This window comes from Mesocricetus auratus, unplaced genomic scaffold (genome assembly GCF_017639785.1).
Source record: "Mesocricetus auratus isolate SY011 unplaced genomic scaffold, BCM_Maur_2.0 Super-Scaffold_100018, whole genome shotgun sequence".
In the NCBI taxonomy this organism is placed as follows: domain Eukaryota; kingdom Metazoa; phylum Chordata; class Mammalia; order Rodentia; family Cricetidae; genus Mesocricetus; species Mesocricetus auratus.
Window position 1 is genome coordinate 20,998,565 of NW_024429199.1, and position 13,593 is coordinate 21,012,157.

The following is a 13,593-nucleotide window of genomic DNA, read 5'->3' on the forward strand; positions in this document are numbered from 1 at the left end:
CTATCAGCACACTTAAACATCTTGCTCCTGGAAGATTTTACTCCCTGTAGCTTCTCTGGGCTTCCTGCTGGACTTTTCATGTATTCCAAGTTCTTCCACTTTCTTCTGCCTTCATCAACTGGGTATTTATACCACAGTTCACTTCTCAGTTCTTGTTTTTATGGAAGAGGAACCAGAAAAAGCGAGAAGTGTCAGCCGTGGAACAGGAAGAGCCAGAAAGCAGAATATTTGCGCAAAAGCCATGTCCCGGAATATTTCATTGATTTCTTAGCTTCGGCAAATCCATCATTTGGTTTCCTGTCTTTCAGGTTTGCCTCCTAAAGGCAAGAAAACCTGGTGCTGGGCATCCTACCTAGAGGAGGAGAAAGCTGTGGCAGTGCCTGCGAAGCTGTTCAAAGAGGTATGAGTGCTTCTAGAAGCACTGTGTGTAAAGGCCAAGGAGCAGGAAACTCATTGGAATCCATATCGTCGTTTCCAGTATCGGCCTAGAAAGTGTGGCGGGGACAGTTTCTCAAGTATATTGTTTTTCATGAGAATGTTATATGGAAGGTCCCTCAAAAGGCAGCCATTATTAATTGGCATGTGCACACAGCACACTGCAACACTGTACAGACTTACAGATGTGTATAGCTTCTCTCATCGTTTTCATTCATTTTGCATTATAAGAATACTATTATCGAAACACCAGTAGGTACATTTTATGTCTAATTATGAGAAACTGAAAGTGAGTTACTGAGATTTATATCCTGCTAACAAACATTTAAAATGTTTTACCAAATATATTACTGATAAGACTATTCCTTCATAAGTAATTTAAAATCAGTCTAAAGTGTAGGTAGTGGGTATAGCTCTGCCTGGGGTCTCTTGCCTCTAGACTCAGATAGGATTTGGCAAAGTTTCTCTGTGAAGGGTCATGTTCTGGGTATCTGGAGTCTGCTCCTACAATAGAGCTTGTTATATAATATGCACGAAAGTGGCCATAGATAACATGTGAGTTGTGTTCCAATAAAGCATTATTTACAAAGCTGTGGTGGACAAGGTTTGACACAGACTGTAGTTTGCTGAGCCTTCATTTAAATCACCTAATGTATTGCAAACCTTCCATGGGTATCTTTCTACTTATGAATGAACAAAGGGAAAACAGAGTGAACATTAGAGTGAGTACATCAGCACTGAAAATATTAATGCAAACGTAAGAGTAATTACAACTTATTCTGAGTAATTATTTTCTATAAGTTTGGTCCTGTGTAGAACAGACTTTCACAGTTTTCAAAAGGATTTGTTTTTAATAATGCGTGCGGGTATGTAAGTGGTCGCCTGTAGAAGCCAGAAGAGAACATAAGATCCTCTGGGCTGAAGGTACCGAAGGTTGTGAGCTATCTGATGTGGGTGTTGGGAACCAGACTTGTGTCTGTAAGAAAAGCAAGTGCTCTTAATTACTCTGCTGTTTCTCCATCCCCACCTTCACGTTTTTATAGATTATTTAATAGTAATACATTCATGTCATTTAAAGTTTCAGTAAAAGGCAATAAAGTATGACTCTTGAGTCTTTGCCACCCAGACACCAGATTTATCTCTGCTGAAGGGGCAGTATTGCTAGTGCTTATGTTCCTTCCTTCCTAGAATGTCATCACACAAACAAATACCTCTGGCCCTGTCTAAAAAATACACAGTGGCAATGGCGGTCCATACTTTGTTAGACTTGCTTTTGCATTGTAGAGTTTGGAGATTTTTTTCGTTTTAGGTAAATAATCCCTCCACCTTTCTTTTTATGATAAGCCAGAGTAGTTTAAGCCACATTTATTCCACAAAAGTTTACACTGCTCTCTATTGGTTGACAGGCAGATATAAGTTTTAATTTTGTTTTTCTGGATGGTTCAGTGAATGGTGTTACTCACCTGACATCTTGCATATATACAAATATTTCCATTTGGTAATTAAGTGGAGTCAGATTTTCTGAGAGAAGGCAATTCTGTAGATAGAATGAAATTGCTGCTTTTCATTCCCAGTGGTCCATGCCCCAGTCTGCCTTCAAGGGGCCTTCCAGCACAGAACCATCAAGCTCTTTGGTCTTCATCAGTTTAACAGGAAATATATCTTGTGTGGTTCTGATGGTCAAAGCTGATTGTCTCTTTAAATCTGTCAAAGACATGGGCAATAAGTCATTAGATTTCTTTTTTATGACTTGTTCATAGCCTTTGTGAGTTTTTCATCTTTCATTCATCCATTTCTTTTGGGACTTTTAAGCAGCTGTTAATTAATCTATATGTTTGTGATCATTAATCTGTATGTTTGATGAGAGCCATCTTTGGGATGGTAAGGATGGAACCCAGGGCCCTACTCGTGTTCGGGAAGCACTTAGCCACCGAGGCATATCCCCAGCCCTAAGGACTCTGTAAGAATAGTAACTGTTCACATTTTGAATCAGTCTTAGTGGTTATGTAATGCTGCCATTTTGCTTTGCAGCACCAGTCCTTTCCATACAACAAAAATGGATTCAAAGTCGGAATGAAGCTTGAAGGTGTGGACCCAGAGCATCAGTCTGTGTACTGTGTCCTCACTGTGGCTGAGGTGAGCCTTGCCTTGTATTTGCTTAGAAAATAAAATGATGACTATGGGCCTTAATGATGAGAAAAGAAATGTCCTCAGCTGCATATTTACTTCAGGGAAGGCAGGATGTTTAGTGTTTCGATCATCATGAGATATGTCTTGTTCAACTCATGATTTTTGATTTTTGTCATCCCTGTTTCACAGATGAGGGACATGAGGCCAAAGAGGTCAAGTGATCAGTATAAGGCCACACAGTCTCAAGGTGTTGGACCTAGGGTTTGAAATGATTCCATAGACTTTGCCATACTGTATGTTCCTTGACAAAAGGAACCAAGCAACAAATACACACAGACACACACAGTCTGTCCCTTGTATTGCTGAGAGTACTTTTTACATTTTTTTTCCTCCTGTGGTAGCCTCCTTATTTTTTCCATTGAACTATGGTTATGGATCTTTCAAAACCTTCTCCTTAGAGGAGGAAGGTGTAGGCAGTAGTTTTAGTTATTGTAGTGTCCTTTCAGTGACTGGTTTGTAAGAAGCTAGCTTCCTGCAGAACACAGAGTACAATGACTGTGGGTGGTGACCTCAGTCATTGTAGTATCCTGGAACACACTATGTGCCCAGTGCTGGCTGATTGTCTTGTTGATGGAGTCTTGGGAGGGAGCAGCAGCAGTGCCAGATGTTGTTGAAGATGAGGATCTGGAGACTGGATTGAGTTTGAAGATTCAGTAAATCTAGATTGCTTTTAAAGAGTTTTATCTGTAAAAGAAAGAGCCCCGGGGTTAGGTTGGGGGTCAGAGGTAGTGTGTGTGTGTGTGTGTGTGTGTGTGTGTGTGTGTGTGTGTGTGTGTATTTTAGGGTGTGTATGTGGGGATTTTGGGGGTGGTGTGTGTGTGTGTGTGTGTGTGTGTGTGTTAACTCCTGTGTTTACTTCTTCTTTGTGGTATTGAAGACAAAAGGCAGAGCTTCATATTGCTAAGCAACCATTCTATCACCTAGCCACTGACTCTTGTTTTTTGAAGGTTTATTTTACTTACTGTAGTGTTTTGATTATGGAAGCTGTTTGCTCTTTGTAAAATCATCAGAGTCTAAGAGTTCTAATCTCTGTTCCATCCACCTCATGCCACAACCCACAGAGCATCACCCTTACCAGTGACTGCTGGCTTCTAGTAGACGCCTTCTCTGCACATCAAATTGTATATATCTTTTTTTTCCCCTTTACATGTATTGTTACATTTTGCATAATTTGCATCTTGTTTCTGTCTCACACACACACACACACACACACACACACACACACACACACACACTTTTTTACCATTAGGTCTTATTGAAAGGGTTTTGATGAAAGAGTATCTTGGCAATCTGGGGGCCAAGGAATGCCACAAAAATCACACCACGCAGTGGACCTCATACAAGAGATGTATTAGGGGGTGGAGGACCAAACTGGCTGCCTCTGAGAAGGGATGGAAAACAGACTGCAGCAAACCAGGCTGTGATGGAGGATTGGGGGGTCAGGGTATGCAGCATGCACATAGGGAAAATACACAATACACAGATGGAGACTGGTGGTTGGCGGATAGTGACGACTACTGGGATTTGATGCTGATTGAAGCTGAGGAGAAATCTGGATCTGGAATGTGGGCACTTCTTAGTTGACTAACACTTGTCCCACAGGATTACTTTTGTTCATTTCAACTGCATTCATATTAGTATCAACTGAATGGGTACCTATTTCTCTTATGGAAGGAAGATGGTGAATTTGAAGCCAGCCTGCATAGTGGGATCCTGCCCCCACCCCCCAACATGACCACCTGTGTTTTAGAATGAGCAGCCTTCCATCCTTTCATCTCTGCTTCTTCCTGCTTATGCATGCTCGTGAGAACCAATCCTGGAACTGCTACTCGTGTGTCAGTACAAAGGCTGCCGTCTCCTGTTCTTGTTGAAGCCATTTTGGGTTTATCTAGCTTTCCTTGAGTTTATCAGTTCTTAAATCTCTCAAAAAACGTGTGAGAATTTGTTTACCTAAAACTGAGTAAGAGTTTTGTTTTATTTTCATCTACCCCCTGCCCTGGAGAAGGTACTAGAGCAGGTGGAGCCCTGATGCCTGAGGGCTTTGGGGCTTTACTCCAAGGGACAGTCTCTCCCTGCTTGCACAGGAAGAAGGGGTAAAGACTCAAGTCCGGATCTCAGAGGGCTTGCCTGTTTGAAGCAGCTTGGTAGCTTCTTTGATGCAGGTGTTGAACCATTGTCAAAGAAATGGAGATAAGTGGATTACTGTGAGGAGGGTGAGGCAGGAAAGATTAGCATGAATAATGAGAAAGGAAGCTAGCATTCCATCATAGCTGATTTCTTTAACATTCTTACTGTGTGGAATCTAGCCTCACAGATCCTCCTGCCTCAGTTTCCTGAGGCTTGGGATTGCCACCGGGTAGCTGATTCTCGTGACTGGATCCTTCTTCGTCGAGGTTATTGTGTCCCTCAGATTAACTCAGGGGAAACCATTGCTCCTACAGGAAATGTAGATTTAGGTTCCTGCCAGCCTTTGGTCCGTACATACTTGTCTTTGTTGGATGATTCCTTCTTTATTATATTATTGTATGTTCAAACGGAATTCCCATTCATCATCAAGCACTGCAGTGCACACGTGAATAAAGCCCCCATAACACACACATTTCCTGTGTTAGCGGTGTCATAGCACTCTGGGCGAATGAGCGAGGTCAACAGAAAGGCTGAAGAAATGAAGACATGGTGCTAAACCGTCTATAGGATGCTTACTCATAGGAGGGGAGTCCCACGAAGGCCCTGCCAGTCCCTGCTGGGAACCTGGATCTCGGGTGACCCATATATTGTCGCCATTCTGTATTCCCATCTCGACCTGCACCAAGTATGTTATTTTTGGGTTAGAAATAAGTTTTAACAAGCAAGTGAATTCATAGGTACGAAACTTATGAATAATGAAAATTGACTTCTTTTTTCTTCCCAGAAGTATACACTAGGCTAGGTGTAAGGTACACTCTTGGAATCTTGGGAAGAGGTGGGCTAGAAATTGGAAAGACGAAGGCTTTCTTCCTCGGGTTAGACCTTTAATGTAGGAGTTAAAAGGCATGGCAGTTTCTGGTGGGAACCAGTTCCATAGGAACGCTTGCCTGACACAGGAAAGAAAAGGTGTAAGGCCTCAGAATGGACAGGAGGTATCAGCTGGGGCCCAGGGTCATAGGGAGCGGGGACATGCTACATGTATAGCAACAGAGTGATGCCCAGGGTGAGAGACAGTGTAACCCTGCATGTGGTCAAGGTCCTGGAGGAACAGAGTACAGGAGCCAGCTGTGGAGAATGAAAAGCCTCAAGGCAAGGCAGAGCTTGAGAGCAGTCTCTAGCAGGAAGACAGAAGATGTAGGAGTGCTGTGACCACAAGGGACTAGAGGCGGGAGGTAACCACCGGCTTCACTTGTAGGAGGTGGGCAGAGACAGCTGCTTGCCAGGCAGGGTAGACAAAAAACCTCTGAAATGGTGGAGGTGGGAGTAGTCCTCAGCCAGATCAAATGCCCTAGGGACCCCAGTGTCACCTAGGACTCTAGATTCTGTGAGGAGTGTGCTTAGTTGTAGATTTGTGTATGCTAGTACTGATGTATTTTTTAACCAAAATATAACATAAAAAAATAAATGGGACTTCTTTTTTTGGTGCCTTCCTTTTGTTTTTGTTATTGTTTGTTTTTCGAGACAGAGTTTCTCTGTGTAGCCTTGGCTGTCCTGGAACTCTCTCAATAGACCAGGCTAGCCTCGAACTCAACAGAGATCTGCTTGCTTGAGTGCTGGAATTAAAGGATCACACCCATCTTCTTCCTTTTTATTTCCACTTCCTGGAAGAAATAATTGTCAATATTTTATCATGTTCTTTAAGACTTTAACTATTTATATATATATATATATATATATATATATACATACACATATATATGTGAATTTATGTGTATATCTATGTATGTACGTGTAAATATGTGTATACATGTCCATATATTTTTAGGAGATACACAACATATATATAAGTGCGCACATGTTTTTTTTCACAGACTGTCTCACCTTGTATAATTAGATCTGCTACTTGAGTTTTAACAGGACGTTTTAGAGGCCTTTCCATGACAGTAACTACGGTTTCCTCACTTTCGAGGGGTCACAGTGCTGGCTCTGACTCAGCCTCCAGCTTCTTGTGGAATCCTCACATTTGTCTGGGAAGCACCTTTCTAACATTCCATCTCTTTAACCCCACTAAGAATATGTCATACATGATACTTAGTTATTTTGTGTGTGTGCACACGTGTGTGTGTGTGTGTGTGTGTGTGTGTACGTGTGTACGTGAGTACACGCCTTCATATTTTAACTTATCCAACCTGCTTACTTATTTCAGGTTTGTGGCTATCGGATAAAGCTTCACTTTGATGGATATTCTGATTGCTATGACTTCTGGGTAAATGCAGATGCTCTGGACATCCACCCAGTTGGGTGGTGTGAGAAAACAGGCCATAAACTCCAGCCTCCAAAAGGTATTGCTACTTTTTGTTTCATGCTTTAAATTCAGTAAGATCTTACTTTCTTAGATGCTAAATTCCTAGAAGTTATTCTTTCTGGTAATTAAGTCAAGCTTATTGTTCATAATGTTAAACATTCTTTAAAGCCAAAGAAATGAAAAATCTAATTTAAGAGAATAAATTATCTCCGTGTGCTTGTTTTCATAGATTTAAATCTGAATAATAATCAATAGCTTTTACGTACAGATCTGTCTTATCTGTGTATATGTGTGAATACATACACACATACACGTAGCCTTGAATAAAATTGCTTGAGACACTCATTAGTTTTACTGCTATGCCATGGTATAAAAAAGCTTGAGAAGCCAGCTATGATGACAAATACCTGCAGTCCTAGTGCTAGAGAGGCTGTGGCAGAAGATCATGGGTTAGAAACCAGTCTGGGCTTTACAGTGAGTTCCAGGTCAAAATGGATTACATTAGGTAGACCTTACCTGAGAGACACACACACACACACACACACACACACACACACACACACACACACACACAGAGAGAGAGAGAGAGAGAGAGAGAGAGAGAGAGAGAGAGAGAGAGAGAGAGAGAGAGAGAACCAGTGTGAGTATCTTGAGAAATTATGCCTTGAACCTACAGGTTTTGATATTTTAGATTGCAGAAGAAAATATAGTACTGAAAACTACCATGCATAAATGTTGGACTAATACTAATTACTTTCAGTGCTGGGGATCAAGCTTGGGGTCTCATTCATGTTAAACAAGTGTTTTACACTGGTTTATATCCCTAGCCAAATGGAGTGCTTCACTGTCTGTTTGTTGTGGGGGCACCAGACCTTGAGCAGAGACCCACTTCCCCATCAGCCTGGGAGTAGGCAGTTGTAAGACAATGTTTACTAAAAACAATACAATTCCCCGGGGCAATAAGTTCCTGAAAAGGACTGGCCCACAGGAACTGCCCTGACCTCGACCTTTTCCAAAGACTAACCGCCTCTTCTGACACACCCAAGTCAGTTTCTTGTGTCAGAGCAGAACCAGCCAGGTCAGAGGAGAGAGCAGAAGCTTTTCTGGAGGGAGGCCTTTCTTGGGGAAGTTTTCTTGAGCCTTTTGGGGCCTGCTTAAAGTTTTCTTTACATCGTTGGACGAGTCTCTGTGTTGTCAATCCCCGACACCCTCCGCACATTCTCGGTATTTGTTTGTTTATTGATACTTGAAGCCTTGTCTCAAAATGAACTTAATGTCCTGTCTCCTAAGTGCTGAGATATGCACATACAGCCATGCCTGGTGGAATCCTTTATATTCTAGTCTGCCAGGGTATTTTTTTTAACCTCTTTTATAATTATTAAAAAAAAATCCCCAGAAAGAAAAGATACTATAATTTTTAGGCCATCCCCTATGTATTTACTAATATTTCCTTCTTTTTAACTTTTTTGGCATGTCAAAAATTCAAGCTATCAAATTTTGATACTTTTGTCCCCTCTCCCATCAGTGTTGGGGGTTGGAACTCAGGGCCCTTGCATATGCCAGGTGAGAGCTCCACCACTGAGCTACACCCCAGCCCCCCAGCCCCCAAAATGTTATTTTATAGCAGGCTACAATTTCTGTGCTCTAACTAAAAGTTAAAGACAATATGATGTTTTGAGATAGATAAAAGCCCATTTAGGAACTCACCTCTCAGAAGGCAATGCTGACTGATGAATTGGAAATGTTAGGCAAGGACTCGTCTCTTAATGTAATTTTCCAAAACCCTTTGTGAACCTGGGATCCCCCCCTTTGTTTTTCCTTTGAAGAACTAAAATGATTTATTTTTTTCCCCAACTTCTATTTGTTCATATTAGTCTCTCAAAGTAAATGAGGTGAGGGAAAATGGGGAATGAGGAATGTGATTACTCCAGTTTACTAGTTCTGCTTCTGAGGAGTTGTAGCTGCATGTTGATGGAAGTAGCTTGACAATACAAAACCTACCGGGTTCAAAATACATTTGCTTCCTTATGCCTTGTACATCGGTTATCACATCTACTTAGAATTTAAAATGATAACAAAGTTGGTTGATGCTAAACACAACCTGCATCTCAAATCTATAGCTGTACGTTGTAGGTTAAACTGTATTTATTGAAAAAGACCATTTGGCTGCTTGATGTGAACACGTTTCAGCTGCAGGCAGAGTAGGATGGGGAATGACTTGGTAATGCTCTGTGTGTTTCCTAAGGCTGGCCACATGTGCTTTCCCTCCAGGGTATAAAGAAGAAGAATTTAATTGGCAATCCTACCTTAAGACGTGCAAAGCCCAGGCTGCTCCCAAGTCGTTATTTGAAAATCAGAACATAGTAAGTGTATCCAAAGTGCTTTTCCTTTCCGAAGGAGTGAGTCTATTTTTAGTGTCTCACAGGATAAATCACAAGTGATAACAAGGAACTGTAATAAATTTTATTGCCTTGCTAAGAATTCTCGAATCTTAATTAAACTTTAAAATTAACTTAAATTTTCATGAGTAAATATCTATTTTATAGCCACATTATGGTTGTCTTATTGAATGGTATGACATTGTAATATGAAATCCAGGTGTGGCTTACAATTAAGATGCATAAAAATTAAATCGGCTGGAATATTATACTGTTGCCATCATTTAAGTAGGAGCGCTGTTCAGATGGGAGTCACATAGTGTGGTGGATACAGCCCTGCTTGAGTTTGCAGGCAGGAGTCACCAGGGACTCCACCATGCCTTTATTGCTGCTTATAGCTTTGTTTACCATAGTTTTTGTAGCAAAAGCGAAGGCAGATGTGTACGCATTTTCAGCTTCTTTGCTGTCTCTGATTTTATTCTGTGTTCCTCCAACATACCCGAGAGGGACTTACACATTTACACCTTTCCTTCCCCAAGATGTGGTCTAATTAGAGCAGGGGCAAACAAAATGTCATCCTTATAGCTGACAAGGACTGGATGGGAGGACATATATATATATATATATGACCTTTCACTGCTGACAAATGAGCCTCCTAATTCTGAGCCCTGGTCCCTCAGCAGACAGAGTAGAGCACATGCCTGCAGCTTGGCTCTCTTAATAGTGCAAGCGTCCTCCTCTCCTGGATTCATCCTTTAGGTAGCAGGGATAAGAGGATAGAGGTAGAAGCGTCACCATCAGGATTCCCTTGGAATGGAACAAGTATCAGCACTGGGGGAGCCTTTCCATCCGGGCAGTGGTACCAGACAGCTGGCTTGAGGGTACCAATCTAGTGGAGGAACTATTCTCTGATTTGATTAAACATAACCAAGGTTGAAATAAGAATGAAAGTAGAGAGATAAAATATAGTCAGCCTACTTTACAATCTCTTAATTGGGCAGACAGCTGAATCGCCAGGATGGAAATACTGCCTTGTCAGTATATGTTCTCTGACAAAACATTTCCTCAGAGAAAGGTCAGCTGGCTGGAAACTCAGCAGCCTGCTGTCTCCGCCCCATGACTGTTTCTCTGACTATGACTTACATCATGGTGTCATTAACTACCTTGAACCATCACTCCATTCTGGGCATGGTGAGCACACAACCTAATCTTCAGCCTCTGTTGGTATTTGCGAGGTAATTAAGTTTTCTATTTCTAGATTCTCCACATCAGAATAGTCAGATATTTATGGTCATAAATGCTATATAATCTCAGGGTTCAAATATGTGGTACATTTTCTGCATGTTATGTGTGCTGTCTAATTCACCCAGGACTTGCAGTATTTTCATATATACTTGTGTACATTTTTGTAATCATAACTATATAGTTTTACTTTTCCTTCAGTCTTTTATGGTAAAATGAAAGGTAGCATTTGTTTGTGTAAGGCATTAGACTGGTGCCCATATGCTTGTTTGAAATGAAGGGCTTTTACTGGATGGTAGAAATGACTTCCATTGTTTTGTAGTCAACAGGGTGGATATTCAAGTATCCTACCCTGAGATTAGAATAGTTTTCCGTGGGAGATTGTAAGGGTTGTTTACACATCACTGTCCCTCAAGCACTAACTCAGTGAGCTCCTGTTCTCATTGTGGATCCCAGATGACTGATCATCTGTGGATTTCCTTAAAATACCTAATATTCCTAATGACAATGTGTATCAACAGCCAGCTGCTGTGCTGCAGCTGGGAATAAAAACTGTCTGGAGTAGTAAGCTGAAGCTGTAATAGCTTGAAGCTTTTCATAAGCGATGGTGACCTACTTTCTGTACAGTACTTGAGAGATCTTCTCAGAGGTGGAAGTGAATTTGTGCTGACTCCACATTTTAACTCAATTAAGTGTATCTTTTGTGTAAATAATTTTCATTGTCCAATCTGTAATCAAGGGGAAAAAAAAAGGCCAGGCAATCAGCCATGTGGTGTATAAAACTTGCCTGCCTAGTATACATCCCCTAACTAAGGCATTAAAACACTCACTGAAATTAATTATTTTAAACTCTGTCAGGTTGCCGATGTTTTAGTTCTGAGGCTGGGATAGCTAATTGAATGTAACTGTAGAGCTTCGATTTTTATTGTTGCCCATGAAAAGCAACCCCACTGTGAGGCTGGCATCGCCTTCTTTTATTAGGTGAATATAGCTGTGGAGGCCTGTCCTTGAATTGAAGCAGGGGTACAGACTATGTAGATCACGCTGCAGTGAAGTGTGCTTATCTCTAATTAAATCTGCATGTTTCCATAGACAGTGATCCCATCAGGCTTTCGAGTTGGAATGAAGCTTGAGGCTGTAGACAAAAAGAACCCTTCCTTCATCTGCGTTGCTACGGTAACAGATATGGTGGACAACCGTTTTCTGGTACATTTTGACAACTGGGATGAGAGCTATGACTATTGGTGAGTCAGTTTCCATTAATGTGTGCTTTTGAAAATTTAATGCTTATCTAGGGACAGTGAATACGCAGTTCAAAATAAGGAACGATGTGAAGTTTATAACGAAACAAAAAAAAAAAAACCGACGTCATCTTAGCTCTTGGGAGGTGAGGCAGGAGGATCAGAAGTTCAAGGTCATCCTCTGCTACCTGGGGAGTTTTGAAACGAGCCAGGATTATAAGAGACCCTGTCTTGAAAAAAATAAAAATGATGGGGCTGAAGAGATGGCTCAGTGGTTAGAAGCACACATTGCTCTTCCAAATGAGCTGGGCTGATTTACAGCACCCACATGGCAGGTCATGACCCCCTTTCACTCCAGTTCTAGGGGATTCAATTCCCTCTTGTGGCATTGGTGAGCACTACATATAGTACACAGACATGCACACAGGTAAAATACCCATACACAGGAAAAGAAAAGAAAAATCAAAGTTAAATCAAAGTTCTGCTCCACTTTCTCCTATTTCAGATTTTTAAGCTTTTGCTTATTCCATATTGCATTTATTTCTAATTGACATCCTTCCTGATGACTCAAGATTTGTGTTTGACTTGACTTTATAACGTGAAATTGAAATTTGTGTCCCCGTATCTGCAACGTAGAGCTACATGTGCCAACATAGATTTACCTGTACATCCATGCCCAGGCTCACTTTCCTCCTCCTCCTGTGTGTCTGGTGTAACTTTTTAGGAATTTATTTTAATCAACTTTCCATATTTTTGTACTCAGCTAATTAAACCATTCAGATAGCTGAATATAAATGATACCAATTAAGGAATATTATTTTTAAGCTTTACCACTTTTAGATGTGCTACATGCAATCATAAGAACACCATTCTATGAAATTATGTCATTATAAAATCATTATAATAGAGCGTCTGACTTTTATATGCATGCATGCGATGCTAGGGATGAAACCCAGGTTCTTTTGTATGTTAGGCCAGTGCCCTACATCTGGACCGCAGCCCCGGGCTCAACCATTGCATTTGATTTTATGCCTGATCACTAAAACTGGTTTTCCTGGTGAAGAACATCTCTGAAGTGTGTCTGTCTTAAAAACATGCAAAATAAGAATATTATAAACATGTCAGGTGTTATCAAGTGAATATTAACTTAAACAAATGTTTCATTTTTTCTTCAAAAATGTATCGCATGTATTTGTATTTATTGAGGAGAGTGTGTATGGAGATCACGGGACAACATTTGGGAACTGGTTCTCTCCTTCCACAATGAGAGTCCTAGGAGTTGAGCTCAGGTTGTCAGGATTAGTGACAAGTGCCTTTGCCCATTAAATGTCACCTTTTAATACATATATTCAGTAGACCCATCAATAATTCTCGTGTCTTACTTCAATTGTTTAAGGAGAATCATTGACTTTATGCTTTTTCTTGTGTGGGTATATGTGGAGGCTAGACGTTAAACTCAGCATCTTGCTCTATCACTTTGTTTTGTTTTCTGAAGTAGAGTCTTCCATTGAACTTTAGAGTTTGCTGATTCAGCCAGTCTAGCTAGCCATCCTGCCTGGGGGAATCCCCATCTTGTCTCCTGCGTGCTGGGATTGCTGGCTGGCTGTCACACCCACAGTTCCAAACTCTGGTCTTACTGTCTGAGCAGCAAACATGAGCTATCTCTCTAGCCCGT

At 41.1% G+C, this 13,593-nt stretch overlaps 1 protein-coding gene across 9 annotated transcripts in view; it reads left to right on the forward strand.

Annotated features, from left to right (window-relative positions):
• Positions 1-13,593, forward strand: part of L3mbtl3 (L3MBTL histone methyl-lysine binding protein 3) — a 106,020-nt gene that overhangs the window by 38,552 nt on the left and 53,875 nt on the right. For all 9 annotated transcript variants that reach the window (XM_040728149.1, XM_013110248.3, XM_040728150.1 and 6 more), the window contains 5 exons: positions 309-400; positions 2,467-2,571; positions 6,959-7,094; positions 9,329-9,420; positions 11,770-11,921. In XM_040728149.1, the coding sequence (XP_040584083.1) occupies positions 309-400; positions 2,467-2,571; positions 6,959-7,094; positions 9,329-9,420; positions 11,770-11,921 (577 nt within the window). The remainder of the gene's footprint in view (positions 1-308; positions 401-2,466; positions 2,572-6,958; positions 7,095-9,328; positions 9,421-11,769; positions 11,922-13,593) is intronic.